This window comes from Cokeromyces recurvatus (genome assembly GCF_025118155.1).
Source record: "Cokeromyces recurvatus strain NRRL 2243 chromosome Unknown BX663scaffold_5, whole genome shotgun sequence".
NCBI lineage: Eukaryota > Fungi > Mucoromycota > Mucoromycetes > Mucorales > Mucoraceae > Cokeromyces > Cokeromyces recurvatus.
In genome coordinates, this window is record NW_026251391.1 from 699,073 (window position 1) to 721,612 (window position 22,540).

General features: G+C 31.4%; 6 protein-coding genes across 6 annotated transcripts; 4 read left to right on the top strand and 2 right to left on the bottom strand.

Annotated features, from left to right (window-relative positions):
* Positions 1-711: 711 nt before the first annotated feature.
* BX663DRAFT_500450 (uncharacterized protein) lies at positions 712-2,761 on the bottom strand. Its single transcript, XM_051526324.1, has 7 exons — positions 2,606-2,761; positions 2,253-2,535; positions 2,081-2,167; positions 1,863-1,993; positions 1,644-1,790; positions 1,352-1,582; positions 712-1,293 (listed from the first exon to the last, which is right to left on the bottom strand). Exons 1-7 carry the CDS (start codon positions 2,678-2,680, stop codon positions 889-891), a joined length of 1,359 nt encoding a protein of 452 aa, XP_051385626.1. The 5' UTR covers positions 2,681-2,761; the 3' UTR covers positions 712-888.
* A 2,427-nt stretch (positions 2,762-5,188) lies between these two features.
* On the top strand, positions 5,189-7,727 carry BX663DRAFT_500453 (uncharacterized protein). The gene is made up of 9 exons (XM_051526325.1): positions 5,189-5,415; positions 5,506-5,621; positions 5,691-6,068; positions 6,160-6,231; positions 6,302-6,504; positions 6,560-6,849; positions 6,931-6,992; positions 7,044-7,284; positions 7,352-7,727. The coding sequence occupies exons 1-9, from the start codon at positions 5,318-5,320 to the stop codon at positions 7,653-7,655; spliced, it is 1,764 nt and encodes a 587-aa protein (XP_051385627.1). The 5' UTR covers positions 5,189-5,317; the 3' UTR covers positions 7,656-7,727.
* A 479-nt stretch (positions 7,728-8,206) lies between these two features.
* On the top strand, positions 8,207-14,214 carry BX663DRAFT_500459 (uncharacterized protein). Its single transcript, XM_051526326.1, has 10 exons — positions 8,207-8,365; positions 8,437-8,499; positions 8,594-8,836; positions 8,952-9,393; positions 9,478-13,138; positions 13,217-13,329; positions 13,417-13,503; positions 13,569-13,677; positions 13,727-14,083; positions 14,152-14,214. The coding sequence occupies exons 2-9, from the start codon at positions 8,445-8,447 to the stop codon at positions 13,838-13,840; spliced, it is 4,824 nt and encodes a 1,607-aa protein (XP_051385628.1). The 5' UTR covers positions 8,207-8,365; positions 8,437-8,444; the 3' UTR covers positions 13,841-14,083; positions 14,152-14,214.
* Positions 14,215-14,375: 161 nt separating this feature from the next.
* Positions 14,376-16,509, top strand: BX663DRAFT_429473 (FAD binding domain-containing protein; the record flags this gene model as incomplete). The annotated part of the gene is made up of 3 exons (XM_051522736.1): positions 14,376-14,494; positions 14,571-15,672; positions 15,778-16,509. The coding sequence occupies 3 exons, from the start codon at positions 14,376-14,378 to the stop codon at positions 16,507-16,509; spliced, it is 1,953 nt and encodes a 650-aa protein (XP_051385629.1).
* Positions 16,510-17,053: 544 nt separating this feature from the next.
* BX663DRAFT_288986 (uncharacterized protein) lies at positions 17,054-18,542 on the bottom strand. Its single transcript, XM_051522003.1, has 3 exons — positions 18,497-18,542; positions 18,165-18,383; positions 17,054-18,094 (listed from the first exon to the last, which is right to left on the bottom strand). The coding sequence occupies exons 1-3, from the start codon at positions 18,503-18,505 to the stop codon at positions 17,225-17,227; spliced, it is 1,098 nt and encodes a 365-aa protein (XP_051385630.1). The 5' UTR covers positions 18,506-18,542; the 3' UTR covers positions 17,054-17,224.
* A 3,075-nt stretch (positions 18,543-21,617) lies between these two features.
* BX663DRAFT_429466 (uncharacterized protein) lies at positions 21,618-22,241 on the top strand (the record flags this gene model as incomplete). The annotated part of the gene is made up of 1 exon (XM_051522735.1): positions 21,618-22,241. A coding segment is annotated over one exon (624 nt), but the record flags the coding sequence as incomplete, so codon positions are not given.
* Between the last annotated feature and the right edge of the window lie 299 nt (positions 22,242-22,540).

Below are 22,540 nucleotides of genomic sequence, written 5' to 3' on the forward strand. Positions count from 1 at the left end.
TATTGAAGAAGAGGATAATGAATTTAATCGAAAAAATTGAACCAACAATTTAACGGAGTATAAAGAGGAAGCTAAACCTGTTCCAATTGAGGATGAAAATTTAGACAACAACAGAGTAGCGATAGCGTCTGAAAGGTCGAACAAATTATTAGCTGATGAGAAGCATGGAAGCAATAGTAACTATATAAATTATACAGACGGTCAGAAAATGTAGTTTGTATACTTTTTTTTTTTAATGCCTTTCAACTCGAGTTTCTTTCTTCAGCAGATAAATAATCAGTGTCGTATAGAAGATGATGAAAATCGGGTATTTGTTAGTAGTAGTGATAGTTGCTCATATGCTGTACAATGGATAGCATTAGTTGGACTACTTAATATCATCTAATTGGATAGATTGACATTGATAATATCAATAAAGGACTTTAAGGAAACCTATTACGTCTTATATTCGTCTTATTCTCTAAACCTAAACAGATTCATACGTCAAATATCACGCTGTTGATTACTTGATAAGATTCTATTCACAATAGCTTCATACAAAACCTGTTCTGAATATTAAGCGACATGTCGTACTTGAGAGGAAGAGCAGATTTTATGAAAACTGAGATCAAGCATGTCTATTTTTCTTTTCTTGAAAAGTGCTTTTATATATATCAAAAACTTGTTGTTTTTATTCCAATATCTTTGATTTATAATACTAAATAAATACATGTGTATAACTTTTCATATTTTTTATTTTATTTTATTTTATTTTAAATAAAGACGCAATGAACTGCTGCATTAGATAAACCAGCTTCTGAAATAGTTTGATCGAGAATATCAATTAATTGTGTACGATTAAATACCAACTATTTAATATAAATGATGAATAACACATCTTCCATTTCTTTAATTTTTTTTTCTTTTTTTAGACTTATTTACCTCAAATGACTGTTCTTTTGCATCAGACACCTCAGCTTTTATGAATTCAAACATGGATCTTACAGGATCAGTTTTTAGGAATCGTCTAATAATTCTACTACCGTCACCCATTCTGAATTGAATACGCGTTGAATTTGTCATATCTGTTGGCTCTTCTCTTTTTATTGCTTTAATAGCATCAAATGCTGATCCTGCTTTTATTTCCTCTTTCTCTTCTTCTTCTTCTTTTATCTCCTCCTTTTTATCAACTTCATTATCATTATTACTCAATATAGGTGGTAATGCTGCTGTTTCATTTGACTGTTTAATATTATTTAATGAGGCTGCAATAGCTGCATTCAATTGTTCTTCTTCACTCATCTCATTTATGTTCTAAATAATAAGCACAACAACATTTATACAAAACTCATATTTATCCATTTTTAATTACCTTTGATACTCTTGGTCGTTTCATGTTAGATAATGAACGTGAGCCAGTTGGACCGGATAGATTCTGTTCCAAGAATTCTGTTACATCCATCATAAAGTCTGTAGGTGTCAGTTCTGATTCCCAAAATTTCATACGTTCACCAGTTCGAGCATCAATAATAGCTACATGTGGATATTTACTTATAGAATAAAGTGTATTATATCTTGTACCTTCACTACTTTTATTAGAATACTATATTATACATGAATAATTAATTTTCGTCTATAATAAAGGAAAAAGCGGAAAATCATACCTGAAGAAAGATGAATGATTCTCTAACAATATCTTTTACAAACGTATCACTCCATAAATCTCTATTTAAAACTTGACAAGCGAATTCAGTTGGATCTTGTATATTAATCATTAGCCATTTATTCTTTTCTTTTGCTGTCTCTCTTGCCTAATAAAAACATATGAATATACAATGTATTTCCTTTGTTTTACGTTTATTTACTTTATATATTTATTTTACCTCTTCAAAACTACCACGAAACATGATATCAAATGGTGGTCGAAAGAGATCAGCTAGCCTTTTAGCTTTAGCAGTTGAAGGACTTGAAATAATACTTTCAGAAGGTGATCCAGAGATGGAACGGCTATATTCTACACAAGTTATAAGTGAATACGTAATGTTCTTGTATATCAATTATTATTATTATTTATTTATTTTATTTTATTTTATCTTTTTACCATCAGGTTGTAATCTGTTTAAAAAATCTGTTACAGATCCGGTAGTTGAATCACCTTGATTAAATACAGAAGGACGACTAATGCCCACTTTTTATTTTAATAGTTAATAAATGACATTATTAGATACATGTATACATATACATATATACATAAATATATAACTTTGATTTACCTGGATCTCTTTGTGGCCATAAAGAGGGTGTATGATATATTCCACTTGGACTTCCACCAGTCAAGATGTCAGTCTTAGAAGCAATGGGCGCTCTCACTTCATTTTCTTTTTCCTGCATTTGTCTTGCAAGTTCTTCATCGCTCATTATATTGTCACCAGAAGTAGATCTTGGTACTGAGGAGCTACTACTATTGCTATGATTATGATGAGAGCTATTCGCTATATCTGCTCCTTCATTCTCTAAATATAATGTTACAGCTGTTTCGAAATGATTATCGGCAATCTGTATGACACATATTTTTATTTAAATCAGTTAACATATTTCAACGCGTAATCAGAATATAAATCTATACTTCTAAAAATCTTTTAGCAACTTCTGTTGAGGCGCTTGTAATTTCACAAAATTTTACAATGTCTTGTTCATTCATTTTATTCGACTACGAAGAAAAATATTGAAAAGAAACGAAAAGAAAGAAAGAAAGAAAGAAAAAAATAAAATAAAATAAAATAAAATAAACGAAAGCTAATTGAAAAAAAAAAAAAAATCTTTTATTTTTTCTTACTGCTGCATTTTATCAAAATACTTGCATAACATTTTTCAAATACGTGTAAATGATAACGTTTTCCATTTATATGTTTTACCCTTATTCATTATATAATTTTTTTTTGAATTAATATACGCTGTTTCCTTGAAATACCCGGGACATTTATAAGATTGAAGCACATTCAGAGATGTACGAAATATCAAGAAATGATTTGCGCTCATTTTCCTTGAGTCAATTTCAAGTAAACCTACTGCCAAATCTTAGTTATTATTTTCTTGTACTAAAGCATTCGTTCTTCATGATTATTATTGCCCTCCTTTGTCTGTTCACTATTTTACATCCATTTTTGTCTTTGTTTTATAATATAAGGAATTTAGTTTCTATTCTAATTCCTTTTTATCCAAGTCAAATCAAACAATAAATGAGGGAACTAACGAAATAAAAAATCCTTTGAAGAGCAAGAAGGAGAAAGTGAAGGGTGCAAAGAGAGTGTAAATAACTGTTATGTGAGAGAAGAAGACACTCTATGAATAATTGTTTAACATTGGATAATGTTAGAGGTATTAGCTTATTTTATAAGAGATAATAACTTGGCCCATATAGAATAGTACGGACAGAGAGCCATCTATATACCAATGTATAATGGAGCTATCATATCGAAACTTCTTACAAGTAAACAAAGAAAAGAAAAAAGACAGACAGACAGACAGACAGACAGAGGGCTTATCATTGTTTGTGATATCTATAAACATTGACTTTTATGTTATTTGATTCAAATGTGGGAAGGATATGATTAGGGTATCTACTTAGTAATCATGTTATTAGCCTATGTAAACATTGTGCTACGTGTTATGTAAAGTATTGAGAGCTAAAGGGTTAAATACAGTAAATCAACATAGAGAATTAGTACACTGTATTTCCATATTTGTCTAAATGCTTAAGCTTTATTTATAGAGGAAAGGAGATACATATTATCAACATATCGATATTGCTGTTATAGCTGAAGTCTTCATTAGGAATTATATATGAACAGATTACATACTAATTTAGAGGTGTATAATTCTTTATTTAGCTAGATTGTTCTTATCTAAATTCTATTTCTATTGATTTCATTTACCTTACAGAATTATATAAATGCTTTATTTTATTTGTATTAGTAAAAAAAAAAAGATTAATAAACTATGTAATATTTTCATAGCCTTGTTTTTTTTGATTATATATGAATATACACTATTTATTTATTTATTTATTTCCTTTCTTTACCCCCCCTTTTTTTTACCAACTAAATCAGTTATAAATGTACTTGGAGAGCATTTTATGGCAATGATACTACTTACTCGTTTTAAGTGCGACTATCATTGCAAAGCACAGTGTTTAATTAACTATAGTCTAGCTTTATGTATGTATACATAAAGACTCTTGTGATTGATGACTATAGCTGATATTAGATTTATAGTGGCAAGATAATTTGAAGTGCAGTAGTACATTTTAGCATTGGAGATTATCATATGCAGCTTATATACAGTACTTGACTTGAATTTTTAGATATCCTTTCTTTTCTCTCTCTCTCTTTCTTTTTCTTTTTTTTTTTTTTTTTTTTTTTCGAGAACTTTATGAAAATTGAAATTTTTGTAACTTTATGTTTCTATAAGCTAAAACAGTCAACTCTCTTTAAGTTGTCTGAATATGGCATAGTATTATTTCATACATTGTGGAGAAATAGCAAAAGTGCATAGAGGATAGTAAAATAGATATATTTAAATGATATTGTAATTACTTTGTGTTCTATTTTTATTATGCATAAATCCGGACACACTATTTATATAGATTATAATTATCAGGCGGAAATAATACAAGTATTGAGAAGCACGGGTAAAGACAATATATTTAATGTTTATTGCTAACATTTCATTATATGAACGGTATATACATTTGAATAATATTAGTCAAACTTGACCCATTGCTTATATTAATTGAATCTTTTAAAAATCAAGTAGTTCTATTGTATAATAGTATATTATCTATTTACAGCTTTTTTTTTCGGACTTGACTGTTTTTCTCTGCACTGTTTCTCTTTGACCTATTTAAGTAAAATAGATTATGCATTGTAAGATATCTTATGCTAATTGGTAATATGAGTACAATGTCATACGATAAATAAGTAAAGTGTATTGCTTATAAAAATAAAAAAAAATAAAAAACCTAGTTATACGCCTGTATTCACGATAAATATATCTAAAAAAAGTAAGAAAGACAGCAATGGCCAATGAAATACATTTAAAAAAAATAATAATCCTGTGATCATCTTCACATGAAAAAAACCTGTCTAAAAAGTATCTCCATATAATAATAGGCAGATTTAACGTATATTATTCTTTTTTTTTCTATTCCTTTTTTTTTTCTTTTTCTATTCGTATTGTCTACAAAATGATAGATACATATAGTGGTATTCAAATACTCTTTACTATAATAACAAAAGTATTCTTTCGCGAAATTAAAATAAGGTAATACTCGCAAAATATGACTGTAATACGACTGTATTCATTATTTTATAGTGGCACTCATAATATACCTAAAGATGATCCATGTATCTTTATTGTTGCTCCTCATGCAAACCAGTAAGTTTTTTTTTTGTAAAATAGAAGAGAAAGGGGAGGGGGTTTCTTTTTCTTTTCTCTCTAAAGCAAGACTAATGTAAAATTCATTAGATTTGTTGATCCTGGTTTGGTCATCATCTCCAATCCACGTCGTTTTTCTCCTCTAATGGCACAATCTTCATTTAAACGAAAAGTTATTGGAACTGTAGCTCGTTCATTAAAAGCAAGTAAGGTTATCTACATATAAATAATTTTTATTAGTAATATTTAATCTCTATTTTTTTTTTTTTTTTTAGTTCCTGTCATTCGTCCTCAAGATTTAGCAACAAGAGGAAACGGTCATCTTGTAGTTAATGAAGATAGTTTTATTTTGAACGGTAAAGATACAAGCTTCAAAACTCAAGTAGCTCCTCGAGATATCATTGTTATTTCAAAAGCGTTAAAGTATGAAGTAGCAGAAGTAAGGTCTGATACAGAATTAAAGTTGAAAACGGAGTTGACATCTGAAGCCAAGGAGCATATTCTTTTACATTCTGGTGCATTCAAAATCATTCCACATATTGATCAAAGCGTATTGTATGAAAAAGTACACGAAAGATTGAATAAAAATGAATCACTCGTTATTTTTCCTGAGGGCGGCAGTCATGATAGATCAGAGATGCTTCCTTTAAAAGGTAAAATTATATAAAATAAGCAGAGTAATGATGGTTTCATATATATTTATATATGTTTATATATACATGTATATATATATAAATTTTATAGCGGGCTTTGCTATTATGGCTTTAAGTGCAATGGCGGAAAATAAAGATCTTAACATTAAGATTGTTCCAGTTGGTAATAGATCTATTAATGATTTCAACTTTCTTATTCTTATTCTTATCATTAAACATACATTATACATTAGGGTTAAATTACTTTCATCCTCATCGATTTAGATCTCGGGCAGTTGTTTCTTATGGAACACCTATATCAGTTGAACCTGAATTAGTAGAAAAATACAAGAAAGGCGGATCTGATAAGCACGAAGCCATTTCAAAGTTATTACAAGAGGGACATGAGGGTCTTAAGAGTGTCACAGTAAATGCTCCAGATTATAATACTTTAATGGTAATGATAAACATCATAAACAGAAACAATTTTCACTCATATATAGATTTATTAGACTATTGCTACCGCACGTCGTTTGTATAAAACTGCATCAGATCACAAGTTGACGATTGATCAAGTAGTTGAATTGAACCGTCGATTTTTATTAGGATATAAATATTTTGAAAAGGATCCAAGATTAATTGATTTAGTTCAACGTATTAAAGCATACAACAATACCTTAAAATATTTTAAACTTCGCGATTATCAAGTAGCAAGTGCTGACTATACTACTTTTTCTGCTGCACCTACTTTATTACTTCGCATAATTCAATTTGCCTTTTTGGCTATTTTTGGTTTTCCATCGTAAGCATAAATATATATATATAAAATAGATATTATTCATAATCTAATCTGATTTAATCTAATCTATTTTTTATAATGTAGACTTTTGATTAATTCACCTATTATCATTATTGCCTTTGTGATTAGTCAGAAAAAACAAGAAGGTAATGATGATGATAGCTTAACTTGACTTACTTACTTATTATTATATATAGAGGCATTGGCAGGCTCCTTTGTTAAAATTGCAGGTCGTGATGTACTCGCAACTTGGAAAATATTGGTTACATTAGTTGGTATACCAATACTTTACGGTTTTTATTCATTTTTATTATTTGTTTATCTTTGGTTTAATGGCTATAAACATCCTTTCAGTCTCTCACTTCTCGTCTGGGTGGCCTTACCTTTTATTCAGTATATATGTGTCTTGGTACTCGAACGTAGTATTGACATTTACATGTAAATATTATATATATATGTATAGTGTCAAGGTTATGTATAGTATTCTAAATCCTTTTATAAATAGGTCATTAAATCCCCTCTTCATGTCTTTGTTTAATCCCCTCGGCTTTGCAGAACTATGTTCAACGCGAGAATTATTATCAGAAAATATCACTAAATTTGTAGATGAAAATGGCTCTATTGCTTTAAGTGATTTCGATAATACTAAATTTGATAAATTAGAATTACATGAAAGAGTCAAATCAAAACAGTCGTCGAAAGAGGATGAAATAAAGCCTTCTACTATTCAAAAATGGCTTGATGATAGACACTTTTTCAATTTCAGTAATGTCAGTAGTAGTGATTTATCTGATGACGAATTTTCTTAAAATCTAATTACAAATGCATCTATCCCTTTATCTTCTTCTATAAATAAAATAAGGTCATTTTTTACTTTTTTTTTTTTATGTTTTATCAAATAAAGGAGTCTCTTCCCGAATAATTCTTTAAATCATCAGAAATATAAACACATATCATTGAAAGACAGTAACAATTAAAAGTTGTTGATCTTCTACAGCTAAATATTCAGTGAAAGAAATTCATTCAATGCATTCATTAATCTTAACAGTTTTGTTTTATTGTTTTTTTTTTTTATCTATAGGTCCAAAATGGTTCTAATTACGGAGATTACAATGTTTATTTGTAAATCAGAATTACTCATTCTGGCTTGTTGGGAATGATGCAAGGATAAGAATATATTTCAATTAATTAGCATTGTCAATCTCATCGTACACCTACTTGTAATCTTTTTTTCTCTATTGCACACATCATAATTAACATGTACAATAAATTATGCAAATATTAGTATTATTTCTTTCTTTTCATTGGATTTACAAAACTGTCGTCGGGGACATAAACTTTGGTGTTAAATCATTAGTAGAAAAAAAAAAAAAACTAATTTAATTCCCTTTTTTTTTTGTACCTTTTTTTTTAGTTAGTTCATTCAGACATAGAAAATCTAATCAAGTTCATTAACAAGATTGAATTAGTAAAAGTTAAATACATTAGCCTCGCCATAAGTATAAATAAGTCATACATAGTAAATATACATAGACCAAAAAAAAAAAAAAAGCTTTGCATATAATATATTCATTTTACTCTTTTGCCAAGGACAAATAATGAGTGGTGGCAATATCAAAGTCGTTGTACGATGCCGACCGTTAAACTCTAGAGGTAAAATAGATCTATAGAATATGCTAGATAATCTTTTATTCATTTATTTTATTTTATTTTTATTCATACTTGTGCATATATGTTTTCTTCATAGAACTTGCGCGTGGCGCTACCTGTTTAATTCGTATGGAAGGAAATCAAACGATTATCACAAAACCTGCAGGTCAGAAAACAAATCAAGATGCCGAAGATACGAAATCATTTACATTTGATAAATCGTATTGGTCAGCAAATAAATCTGACCCACATTATGCAGATCAAAATACAGTTTATAATGATTTGGGTGAAGATTTGTTAAACCATGCCTTTGATGGTTATAATTGTTGTATTTTTGCATGTAAAAGCGTATATTTTTTTTAAAAAAAAACTAGTTATCGAGGAAGGTCTTGAGTGTGTGTTTTTTTTAAAAAAAAAATCTTTTTTCTTTTTTTTTCTTTTCTTATTGTAAATAGATGGTCAAACAGGTGCTGGTAAATCGTATTCAATGATGGGCTATGGTGACGATAAAGGCATCACACCAAAAACCTGTTGTGAATTATTTAATCGAATTACAGATAATACAGATCCTAACTTAACCTATCGAGTCGAAGTTTCATATATCGAAATTTACAATGAAAAAGTTCGCGACCTGTTAAATCCTAAAAATAAAGGAAATCTTAAGGTGCGTGAACATCCATCTTTAGGCCCTTATGTTGAAGATCTTTCTCGTTTAGTCGTTCGCTCATTTGATGATATCAACGATTTGATGGATGAGGGTAATAAAGCTCGTACAGTTGCTGCAACAAATATGAATGAAACTTCTTCAAGATCACATGCTGTCTTTACATTATTTTTGACTCAAGTTCGTATAGATGAAACAACAAAATTAGAAACAGAAAAAGTAGCCCGTATTAGGTAATTAATGATTATTGTTACTATTATTAAAGCTAAATATCTATATACATTACATATACATTTGATTTTATTATAATGTTCAAGCTTGGTTGATTTAGCTGGTAGTGAACGAGCAAATAGTACAGGTGCAACAGGTGCTAGATTGAAAGAAGGTGCAAACATCAATCGATCATTAACAACCCTAGGTAAAGTCATTTCTGGTTTAGCTGAACAATCCATATTGACTGAATCTACGAAAAGATCAGGCAAGAAAGGGAAAGATATCTTTATTCCCTATCGTGATTCAGTCTTAACATGGTTATTGAAGGACTCTTTGGGTGGTAATTCTAAAACTGCCATGATTGCTGCCATCTCTCCTGCTGATTATGATGAAACACTTAGTACACTTCGATATGCTGATCAGACAAAGAAAATTCAAAATAAGGCAGTTGTAAATGAAGACCCAAATGCTAAAATGATTCGTGAATTAAAAGAAGAGCTTTCAACTCTACGAGAACGACTCAGAGTATATGCACCAGAAGCTGTTGAGGAGTTGGCATCCGTTTCTGGAATTCGTGATATCAGAATACAACAACCCCTCACTACTCGAAATAGGATGAATCAAGTCCTTACCTTCACTGATACTCAAGGCAACACAAAAAAAATGTCCAAGCAAGAAATCGTCGATCAGCTACAATGTTCCGAAAAACTCTTGGCTAATTTAAACGAAACTTGGGAAGAGAAATTAAAACGTACTGAAGAAATTCATCAGGAACGGGAGTTATCCTTAAAAGAACTTGGTATCACAATTGATAAAAACGAAATGGGGGTTTATATGCCAAAGACAATTCCTTTTATTGTCAATTTAAATGAAGATCCTCTTATGTCTGAGTGTTTAATGTATCAAATTAAGTCTGGTAAAACTCGAGTTGGTAGGCAGGATGGCCAGCATTCATGCGAAATTCGTCTTAGTGGAGCAAATGTTTACGATGAGCATTGTTGGTTTGAACAGGACCAAGATATCGTCACATTGTATCCAAGTCAAAATAAAGATGCGCTAACGATGGTCAATGGTATCCGCATTTATGAACCTCATCCTTTAAAGAATGGATATCGTATTATTCTAGGACATCATCATATTTTTCGATTTAATCATCCTGAAGAAGTTAGGAAGGAACGTAGCAAGAACACTTCAAGGACTGATTTATGCTCACCACCGCCATTATCACCACCATCTCTATCAGATGACTGTGAGCTTGCTAATGATAAAGCAAGCAGTACTACATTATTTCACTCGGAAGTAATGGATTGGAATTTTGCGCGTTTAGAGGCACTACGTAATCATTATTCAACAGAAACTAATATCAGTGGTCTTAACGATGAAGAAATTGAGAAAATTTATGATGATATTGGTAGAATACGGAATTCAAGAAGGACAACACGTATTATAGACGATGAAGATGATTCCTCCAGTAGTAAGAGTCTTTATCAACTATCGACATCGGCTACTATGGTAGATGATGGTAGTATCTGTACGGATATTACTGTTGTAGCTACACAAGAAAAGATAATTCAAGACGCTAAAGAAAAACATCAACGAGAATTAAGTCTTCAGAAAAGTTTTTATGAGGCTCAAATCCATCGCATGTCATCCATGCACCAAATATTGAATATACCTGTGTATTATACAGAACGACAAATAGAATTGATTCAGACATCTCTTCAACGATGGAAAGGTCTCCGATATGTCTCCATGGCTGAAGTTATTTTAACACATGCAGCTCTCTTGAAGGAAGCTAATATTATATCTCGCAAGTTAGAAAAGCAGATTATTTATCAGTTTACGATTATTGAAGAAAACTTTAGCCATTTAAAATCTTATTGGGAGGAAACCTCGAATCTTTCTTCATTTGACGAAGATGAAGAAGACAATACTGCTAATGCAACTACTTTCTTGCATTCTTCTTCTTCTTCTTCTTCTAAGCCCTGTATTGGTATTCGTGTTATTGATCATAAAAACCAATCCATTTATGTTTGGTCCATAGCAAAATTAAAGAAACGTCTTTATAAAATGAGAAATCTACTTGATTTTATGGATCGTCCTCATTATCGTAAGCACTTGAATTGGGAAGATCCCTTTTATGAAACCCCGTGTCCCAGGTATTCATTTATAGGTGCAGCTGCTATCTCAGTACGCAATTTGGCATTTAAAAAGCCACAAGCATATGAAAGTTGCGTTGAAATTTTATGTCGTATTACAGGACAAGTCAAGGGCAAGCTTCGTGTTCTTATCTCACCCGTCACACGTACAACGCAAGCCAATATTAATTATTTTACAGAAGAGCCGTTGGAGATGAATATAAATGATAAAGTGAATGTCAAGGATCAAGATCGAAAAGAGGATGATATCTTACAAGTAGGAGAACAATTACTCTTTGAGATTCGTATACTGGAGCTTACTGGGTTAAATGAAGATGAGTTTACAGATGTTCATGTTCAGTACCGACTCTCCTCTTTTGGAAGTGTTTCACGACAACAAGAAGAATTATTTGCAACGCCGTCTTCTCAAAATTTTGGTAATAATAATAGCATACAATTAGATTATAGTCAAACATTTTCGATTCTTATCACGGAACGTACAAAGGATATTTTAATCTCTGAAATGGTTTATTTTGAACTCTATGGACGTGCTAAGGCTCGTTTCCTTTCATCGTGCGAACGATGGGATGATCAACGTGAGAAGCCTCAATTAATTGAGATGCTTGCAGAAAATAATAAGAGAAGTGATCCTTTGCTGCAACCTATGGATCATCATGTTGTTCCACAACAAGGACTATTAGAGACTGAAAGACATGATATATTAGCATGGATACAAATTTGTGAGCTCATGCCAGATGGTAAATATATACCAGTTGTTTCACAACAGAATTCTTTATTAGACCGTGGTGTCTTTCTTTTGAGACAAGGGCTTCAAAGGCGTATACAGATTACTCTCATGCACAATTCAGGCCGTCAACTTGTATGGAGCAAGATATCAAAGGCTACAATTGGACATGTTCGATTACTAGATACGAAGGGAAGGATAATAAATTCGCCTACACATGAAGATGTTATGATTCGTCTTTTATTTCATCAAGAGGTTCAATATAACAATGATGGAACCAGTACACTTACTGCTCAAGGCGCTTGGGATTCCTCACAACATGATTGTATCTTCCTCAATCGTCTCACTACCACCCATACAAGTATTCTTTTAAATCTTAAATGGGAGATTGAAGTTGACACATGTTCAAAGCCAATTCAATGTGCTATGGATATTGCTATTCGTATACAAGATCGTGATGCATCCAACTTTGGAATTCGAAAACTTTTGCTAGGACCCTCAAGACAATTAACAAAACAAAGCGGTGTCTTTTTGATCTCCTTAAGATCTCCTACAATACGTCGTGTAAGCCAATTATGGAGATTAAATACCGCAACTAAACAAATTCCTGGAGAAGAGTATCTAAGACCTTGGCGACCCCGTGGGGTTTCACTCGTAAATGATTATCGGCATATTCAAGAACGAATTCAACGTAAAGAACAAGTTGAAATTGCTAAACAAGCCATTATTTTTCATCAAACTAGATCACAAACAAGTCAAAGTTTGATGACACTAGATGATGATAAACATCATTTTTCAACAACAGTATTAGAAACTAAAAAGACTAATTTAATCCGAAAGGTGCTTTCATTATGGAATAGTAAATGGGAAACGACCCAAGAGGTATTATAAAATGTTCAATCGCTTTCTGCTTTTAATTAAAATTAATATTAATAATTATACTGTTTTTTTTTCACGTAGATAATTTTATGTCAAGATCCACCTATTCCTGGTATGCAAGGTCATCAAAATCAGACAGAAATGTGGAGTCTAACGACCAAATTAATTTCCGAAGTTAAACTAATAACTGAATTGTAAGAAAATAACTTCAAAGAAAGAAAGCAGTTATATAAATATATATATATATGTGTGTGTATCTAATATTTCTTTACTTATAATAGTGATAATGTAACTAGAAAAGGATATTTAATATATCAAGAAAATGCCTTAGATAATAAATGGACTAAAAGATGGTTTGTCTTACGAAGGTAAAATCTATTCTTTTTTTTTTTAATTATAGCATTAAAGATGACTAAAATGAATTAAAAATAAGACCATATATTTATATTTACACTAATCAATCAGAAGTTGAAGAACGGGGCATAATTAATATCTGTAATGTCAGAATCGATTATAATCAAGCTCTTGAAGAATTGTTAAAGGTATATTTATTACTTTATGTGTTAAATCTCTTTACTTATTTTTTTTAAGCGTAATTATGTTTTTTCAATTTACACAAATAATAATGCATATATTTTACAAGCCAATTCTAAATCAGACATGTTGGCTTGGATGAAAAATATAGATAAATTATATGTATTGTAATAGTAGAAAAATTATGTTATTATGCTATGTTGTATTTTTTTTTTCATATTTATATACCCGCCCTCTAAATTCACCTCCTTTTTATACACCATCACCCTCTTTAAATATACCCAATTTCAATCATTATTACCACCATTCCCATCTTTTTGTGCAACTTTCCTTTTGTACCTTCCCTTGAAAAAAAAGTTATGCATAAACTATATAATATATACATAAAGATGTATATGTATGTTATTTCAACAGGTATATGTGTTGCTTTTATAATAGTTTTTTTTTTTTCTGTTATCATTTAATGGAATTTTACTTGATAGAACATTTAAAGTATTGTGTGAGAGATGCACATGAATTTTATTAAAACTGGAGTGGGAAACAACTTAATCTTAATTATAAACCACCTGATCACAATAATTATGATAGCCGTCACTCAATAAGAAGAACAAAAAAAAATAAAAATAAAAGTATCTTTTCTTTTCTCTCTCTCTCTTTTTTTTTTTTAAATTTCTTGAATTAATTAATCTCAGCAAAAAAAAAAAAGATGTCCCTTAATAATCAAATCATTGTCGTTGGTGGCGGTCTTTCAGGTCTTTCAGCTGCTCATACTGTTCTTGAACATGGTGGCAATGTCTTGTTACTTGATAAAAATCCATTCTTTGGGTAAAAGGAAAAAAAAAAAGTTAAAATAAACATGTGAAAATTTAAATTCATTTTTATTATTATTATTATTTTCAAGTGGTAATTCTACCAAGGCAACATCTGGTATTAATGGTGCTTTAACACGTACTCAAATTGCTTTGGATATTAAAGACTCTGTTGAACAATTTTATCAAGATACACTAAAGTCTGCACGTGATTTAGCACGTCCTGATCTTATCCGTGTCTTAACAGGACGATCTAGTTCTGCCGTTGAATGGCTTCAAGATAAGTTTACTTTAGATTTATCACTTGTATCTCGTCTTGGTGGCCACTCCTTCCCTCGTACACATCGTGGTAAGGAACAATTCCCAGGCATGACGATTACATATGCCTTGATGGAAGGCATGGAAGAGATGGCTGAAAAGCAACCCCATCGTGCCAAGATTATTAAAAAGGCAAAGGTAGAAAATTTGATCAAGGATGAACAAGGCAATGTTATTGGTGTTGAATATGTTCTTGTTGGTAAAGGAGCTACTAATGAAAAAATAAAAGAATATGGACCCGTCATCTTGGCTACAGGTGGTTATGCTGCTGATTTCACAGAGAATAAATCTTTACTCAAGAAGTATCGCCCTGAACTTTATAATCTTTCTACAACAAATGGTGATCATTGTACAGGTGATGGTATCAAGATGGCAGCCTCTATTGGTGCTAATACAATCGATCTTGAAAAAGTTCAAGTTCATCCTACTGGCTTAGTAGATCCTAAGGAACCTGATGCTAAAGTCAAGTTCTTGGCTGCTGAAGCTCTTCGTGGCTGTGGTGGTCTTTTATTGAATGCAGATGGTGACCGTTTCTGTGATGAATTAGGTCATCGTGATTATGTTACGGGTATGATGAATAAGAATAAATTCCCTATCCGTCTTATCTTGAATACAGCTGCTTCTAAAGAAATTGAATGGCATTGTCGTCACTATGAAGGTCGTGGGTTAATGAAACGTTTTGCTAATGGTGAAGCCCTTGCTAAAGAAATGGGGATCAGTCCTAAACATCTTGAACAAACATTTGAAACTTATAATAGAATTGCTGAAGGTAAAGAAAAGGACCCTTGGGGTAAACGATTCTTCCATAATGTGCCTATCAAGATGACAGATTATTTTTATGTTGCACTTATGCAACCTGTTCTTCATTATACCATGGTAAGTCTTGCTTGCACACATACACACACACACACACATATATATATATATACATAGAAAAGAAAAGAGATAATTAAAAACACAACTGTTTTTTTTTTTCAATAGGGTGGTGTTGAAATTACGCCTGATGCCGAAATAAAATCTACAGAAGGTAATCCTATTCCTGGCCTCTTTGCTACAGGTGAAATGTGTGGTGGTGTTCATGGTGCTAATCGTCTTGGCGGTTCCTCTCTTTTGGGTTGTGTTGTATTCGGACGTGTTGCAGGTGAAACAGCATCTCGTTATTTGTTCTCTAAACTTATTAATGGGAACCCAACTCAGGTAGCTCAACAACGTTTAGGCGCTATTGGTCAACATTTAGGTGGACTTGGTATCAATATTGTAGTTCATCCTGCTAAGCCTAATGTAATTAGCTTAGATATTTCTTTACCTTCAAACGGCGGTAGTCAATCACAGGGAACTGCTCCTACAATGCATCATGATACATCTGCTGCCCCTATTCATAATCAAGAAGAATCTACAAAAAAGGTAGATGAGCCAAAGAAGATGGGTGAATATACACTTGAAGATGTTGCAAAACATAATAAGCCAGACGATTGCTGGGTTGTTGTAAATGGCCAAGTCTTGGATGTTACTGATTTCCTTCCTGATCATCCTGGAGGAAAGAAGGCAATCCTTATTTATGCCGGTCGTGATGCAACTGAAGAATTTAATATGATGCATAAACCTGATGTAGTTCAAAAGTATGCTCCTGCTGCTATCATTGGTACTCTTAAAAGTAAAATATTATATATACAAAGGCATATATTTATAGCTATAACGAAAAAAAATGAATAAAAATATAAATAAAATAAATAAGAAAATTCACATGTAATATGTATTACAATATATAAAAAAAAAGAAAAAGTTCAGATAATAAGTAAAATGTAACATGTAAAATCCATTATTTATATGAGGAAGTTTTTTTTTTTTTTCATATTTATATATATACATGAATTTTATACTTTCTATTCCATGAGTGTAAGCTGAGGTAAATGAAGTAAAGTAACACCCTTTTTATCGTCACAATCAAAGTTCCAATCTCGCCAATGATTCCCCTTACCATGACATGGATAACACATACCACATACAGACGTCTTGAAACCGTGACACATCTTTCGTCCATTTTGAAGATTATCCAACATATCATACATTGTTCCACCAATAGCATCTGGTTCACCAAAATCACCAAAATGTTTACCAATCATATCTTCTTCACATACATCAATTTGTTGGATACGACGATCATGAATAGGCAAAATATTAAAGGGGAACAACCAAATACCGAGATTTTGATCTTCATTCTTTACAAACATACGTGGGCCCTGTACACCAGCAATTAAATGGACTATATCCCTTGAGAGAATATAAAGTGCACCAGCTGTATAAGGCGGGAAAATAGGTAAAGGATACACAAGTTCACCATTCTTATTTTCAGAATTTCGAATGGGTGGTATATTCCTATATCATTACATATTTAAAAAAAAGACAATACAATTTACATTTCTTAAATTTACCAATAAGCTAATCCCCTCCAATAACGTTGAGTTCTACCTGCTAATTCCATTTCTTTACTAATTGTATCCCATCTTACAAAGATATCATCATCTGTCTTTACAAAATAATCAAAATCATATTGGTTTGCCCATTCAAAGGCAGCATAGACTTTTTTACTTAAATCCTCATAGAGATCTGAACAAGGTAATAATAAAATATCACCATAAGCATCTATCTCTTGTTCAATCAAGGGTCCCATCGTCATCTTCACTTTTTCATTAGGTGGCTGACCGATGATGAATCGATAAAAGTAAGAGATATGTTCATTATCCTCGGGCATAAGCTTCAATGTTGTCTCACGAAACACTTTACGTTTTTCGAGACTTTTGGCTGTCCAGGCGGAAAGGACAAAGACCATGACACGAACGTGTGCATCCGCTAATTCAGGGTGACGCTCTTTGATAGGCATCACTGTTCGTTGTGCTAATAATTCCCCAGAGACTCTTCTCATCTGACCTATTTGATAAAGTGAAGCAAACATGGTAATGAAAATAACAACTGTTAAAGGAAATATTAAAACTCGTACAAAAGTAGACTTGTAATTTAAATAAGGTTGCTCCATTTCTTCTGTACGTGTATGATATTTAGGTCTTGATGCAAATCTTATTTTAATGATATTAGAAACAAAAAGTATCATACAAATTGTCATCCATTTCCAAATGGGTTGATCGATGCCATAACGAGAACTGAGATAAGCTGAAACAGACCAATTGATGACATTGAGTGTAATAAGGCGAACGATGGTACTACTGATCTCATAATGATACAACCATCTTCGAAGCATGCTTGTCGTTAATACCCAACTCCAATAACCTGCAAGTATACACTATTTAAACAAGTTTTTTTTTTTTTCAATAATTATCTTTTTAATCTATATTTCTTTTTTTTTTTTTTACCCATAATAAAGCTACTTTATGTGTTAATGGTGAGCTCTTGTGTTGAAATAAACCTGAATAGTCATCATTCGTAAAAGGTGTTGTGATATTATTATAAACACCTATTAATGCAGGTATTATGCATAAAAGTCTTAATAACGCAATGGGTAAATGAAAACGGCGTGGAACATTAAAAGTAGAGAGTGAGCCCTTTTCTTTTATTGAGGCAGATAAACCATGCTAATTATATACATTAGTGGCAATGATTTATAGAAAGTATAAAGTTTACTAAATTTGTTCTTTTTGTGTTTTTATTATTTTATTGTTTTATTATTATTACTATTATTATTTACCGTTATCATCGACCTTTTATCTATGTGTGAACAAGCAATCTATGAATGGATTTATATTTTAATATGTGTACACATTTATTAAAAAAAAAAAAAAAAAAACTTTAAAACTCAGTTGAATTGACAATCAAAAATTACAAATAAAATTAAAGGTCTTTTGCTACTGATTTCTGAAAAAAAAAAAAAAATATGTATACAAATGTATACAAATGTATACATACATGTATATGTATATGCTATGCTATTATCAGTGTTATGAATAAAGGATGGTATTTATTATATGCTATTATGCTTTACTTTTAGAGTGTATAATTTTATTTTGCTCTATTTATTTTGAATAGTAATATGAGTTACTCACAAAATAAGCCAATCGACATACATATTATGTTATAATAGAAGGGAAGTCATGACTTGATATACTGTAACTTAATTATCAGTCTACAAAGACGTAAGAAAATCAATAGAGATTTATACTCTAGTGTCTACAGCACATACTTGGAAACATAACCTTCAATCATATAGACCAATAAATATAGACTTAACTTTTATGTCTATTATACTAGTAACTTTTTTTATTCATTGGTGACTAGCATAAAGTTAAACTTGCCTTATTCTTAAACATTTATACATAGTGTATATTTTATTATTGAAAACTAAAGGAAGAATACATATAATGAACAAGAAAAAAAATAGCTTTTCATAATGACAATAAAAGAAAAAAAAAAGGTAGAAACTATACTATGTCTATTTTAAAGTGCATTCAACAATGTCTAGCTTGTCCAATGGACAAACAATCATAAATGATGAACAGTGATGTTAAAAAATAAAATAAAATGAAACCATATTAAATTCTTCTTTTTTTTTCGCTTCCTTTACATAGTTTTCATACATGTATTAGTAAAGAACTAAATGACGTGTATTCTAAATAGATTTTTATACTTCCTAAAGTCAATTTGGAGCAAAAAGATATTTTATTATACAAACAATAGTTAAAGAAGGCACAAGATTATTAAAAGACGCGTAAAAAAAAAGAGATATTTATTTATTGTATTTTATTTTCATTTTTATTTCATATATAAAAAAAGTGAATCCCCAATTCGTCAACAGTAATATTTACTGCAGTCCAAAGGTGGCCGCGTGGAGGCTAGGATTCGTTGCACCTTCTTTGTTCTTGTATTTTTTATTTTTACTAGGAGGTTAGAAAAAACCCATAGCTATCACAATATGTAACGCCCTCTGAAACAACAAGATACCCTACAATGTCCTCCTAATTCAAGGAGGGCAAGATAGGGTGTCTTGTTGATTCAGAAGGCGTTACATAAGTAGTAACCATGAGAAAAAGAATTTCCTCCTAGGGCAGGGAAGAAGAAGAAGAATAAAATAGTATTATTTAATGACTTACCTACAAAAGAAATAGTAATAATAAAGAAGAAAAAGAAGAAAAAATAACTTTGAATATCTACTTTTTTATAAGAATAAGGAGGTCGTTGTTGTAAATTACAGTCACAATCATATGAAATCGATAAGAATATGTGTTACCCCACATTTAATACAGTTACATTATTTAATTTTCTTCCTTTCTTATAAAAAGTAACAATGTGTAGAATAGTAAAATGTTGTCAATTTTATATCTTCTTTATGACTATATGAAATGTGTTTATGTTAAAGAAAAGAAAAGAAAAGTAAATAAAATAAATGTCTTTTTTTTTCACTTTTTTGTTGTTTATATTCTCATAAACTTTCTTTTTTCCTATTTAGGCAACTAATATGCATCTCATTTACAAAATACTACTATTTTCTAACAAGGGGTATTTGATAAGTCTAGTCTCTCTTGTGTTGTGCTTAAAATCATTCTTCTGCCAAAATGATGTTGTAAAGATTAACGATTTTAGCTTCGTTGATGCATGCTATGAAAACCAGTTTAAGTATCTTTGACTTGCATTCACAGTAATCTTTCCCTTCCCCCTTTTATATAGTATACAATGCATTTTATTCTATATACTGTTCTAACATCAAAATATGTGTAATATTACTTGTGAAATATCAAATAAAAATAATAAAAAGACAAAAGAAAGTCAACGAGACCAAACAATGGTTTTAGTGTCAAACATTTTATTTATGAATTTAAATTGATGGGGTATTTATAAGAATTGTTAACGAGGCCTGACATAAGATGTGAGTCAGAAAAGTGTTTGTTGCGACTTAATAAGATATGTTGTAGATAATGAAGTGTTAGAAGTTTTAATATCGTTTGATGGAGTGGATCAAGAGAGTTTCAGGGGAATCTAGATAGAATTCCTTGATCCGCTTGTTTAGTCAAGGAATATGACATAATAAGTCAGCTCATAAAAGAAAAGCAAAACAAAACATAAAATTCAGTGAACAAAACCATTCAATTCATTCTGCATAGTGTAACAATAGTGTTACAGAGGAGGCAAGATTTTTTTTTGCATAATGCCCGGACTTTAAAATGTTTAACGTTTGAAAACAAGAAGCAAAAGTGTCTAACGCCTTGACCTCAATGATAAAATTTATCCGCAGGAAGATACTTTTTTTTTCGAGTCTTACGCAGTCATTGTGATTCTCTCGAAGTAAAATAAAGCTGTTACTACTTATCTTAATCATTCTTATCACTAAACTCTGTCAGTGACCATTACATAGGCTCTTTGTTTCGATATTTATTCCAGCACTTATAATAATGCAAAGCGAACCCTTTAACATGATTTTTTCCTACGTTGTTGCAGGCTTCAGTAATTATTTTTGACGAAGTATCTTCCTGTAAAAATCTATAGCGCTTAACCTTACTCTTAGTCACTATCCAAAATTGCTCTATTGGATTAAGCTCAGGAGAGTAAGTAGGAAGATACATACATTTATATCCCCGATACTCAATATACTTCTTTGTGTTTTCATACGTATGAATGGGTGCATTATCCATGACTACATAGTGACCTTTCATATGTGGATGTTTGTCCATTCCGTCGAGAGTCAGTTAAAAAAAAAAAAAAAAAAAAACCTAATATAGTGACTTGTTACAGTTCCTGAGCTTATATAGCCTTCAGCCTTTCTCTTCTTGGTAGGTCTTGGCTTCTTTACACCGACTGTAATCAAACCTGCGGCAAAGATAGCGCCTAAAATAGACGTTGTGTTTGCTCTGGTAGTAGGTCGATTAACAATAGCACGAGTACCTTTTGTGGACGATGCTCTTGATTGTTTCATATTGATATCAAACGCAGACTCATCAAGAAATACGCAATTCGTGAGGAAGTTCATGTCCGTATTTTCCCCAATTACGAACCCAATCGTGTCGCTCCTTAATCTTTGCTGGACTGTTCCTTTCAATGGAATGGAAATCCGCTTTTTTCAACGAAAGGTTGTATTCATATCTCATAGAGTTATAATTAGTGCTGCGTGTGAAACCTTAAGATTATTGAATCGCTTCAATAAATGGTTGGTCACTTCAACTACAGTCGCAGAGGGATTAGTATCAATGAAGTTGATGACACCCGTTTTATGCTCTTCGGTCAAGATACACTTGCGTCCGACTTTTTTCAGAATCCTCAAAAAATGCTATCAGGACACACATTATATTGTTAAACCCATCTCTGAGCAGTTCGAGCATGAATACCCAACTGTTTTGCTGCTGCTGCTGCTGCTGACGCCACTCATACACTTTTTCAATATTCAGATCGAAAAACCTAGCTTTATCTTGTGCGGTATAGAGAACATAATCCCGTTTTATATTTGATTTTCCTTCAAACGGATGTCTTCCTCTTTTGATTTTTTTCTACCGGTATTGGGCAAGTCCAAGAGGATTCACCACAAGCTGCATATTTCAAGTATTCAGTATGAGATGCAAACGTCTCAACCACAAATTCATTCTGATCAACAATGTAGTCCATGGGGTTCAGGACCACCATTCTCATCAACCACATTCCCACATCCATCTTCATATAAAAATATTGTGCTCATGTTAATTTGCAAAGATTGAAAAAAGAAAAAAAAAACACCTGAAAAAGCAGTACCTGCGATTTATCTTTTTTCAAG

What these genes read in the sequence shown, in the direction of transcription:
- BX663DRAFT_500450 (XM_051526324.1), bottom strand. Translation starts at nt 2,680, where the DNA reads ATGAATGAACAAGACATTGTAAAATTTTGTGAAATTACAAGCGCCTCA. An exon ending in AAACAGATTACAACCTGATG is followed by an intron (nt 1,994 to 2,080) that starts GTAAAAAGATAA and finishes TAACTTGTGTAG; the next exon opens with AATATAGCCGTTCCATCTCT. An exon ending in TTCGTGGTAGTTTTGAAGAG is followed by an intron (nt 1,791 to 1,862) that starts GTAAAATAAATA and finishes TGTTTTTATTAG; the next exon opens with GCAAGAGAGACAGCAAAAGA.
- BX663DRAFT_500453 (XM_051526325.1), top strand. Translation starts at nt 5,318, where the DNA reads ATGACTGTAATACGACTGTATTCATTATTTTATAGTGGCACTCATAAT. An exon ending in TAGTCAGAAAAAACAAGAAG is followed by an intron (nt 6,993 to 7,043) that starts GTAATGATGATG and finishes TATTATATATAG; the next exon opens with AGGCATTGGCAGGCTCCTTT. An exon ending in CGTAGTATTGACATTTACAT is followed by an intron (nt 7,285 to 7,351) that starts GTAAATATTATA and finishes TTTTATAAATAG; the next exon opens with GTCATTAAATCCCCTCTTCA.
- BX663DRAFT_500459 (XM_051526326.1), top strand. Translation starts at nt 8,445, where the DNA reads ATGAGTGGTGGCAATATCAAAGTCGTTGTACGATGCCGACCGTTAAAC. An exon ending in TAATTGTTGTATTTTTGCAT is followed by an intron (nt 8,837 to 8,951) that starts GTAAAAGCGTAT and finishes TATTGTAAATAG; the next exon opens with ATGGTCAAACAGGTGCTGGT. An exon ending in GAAAAAGTAGCCCGTATTAG is followed by an intron (nt 9,394 to 9,477) that starts GTAATTAATGAT and finishes ATAATGTTCAAG; the next exon opens with CTTGGTTGATTTAGCTGGTA.
- BX663DRAFT_288986 (XM_051522003.1), bottom strand. An exon ending in ATAAAGTAGCTTTATTATGG is followed by an intron (nt 18,095 to 18,164) that starts GTAAAAAAAAAA and finishes TTGTTTAAATAG; the next exon opens with TGTATACTTGCAGGTTATTG.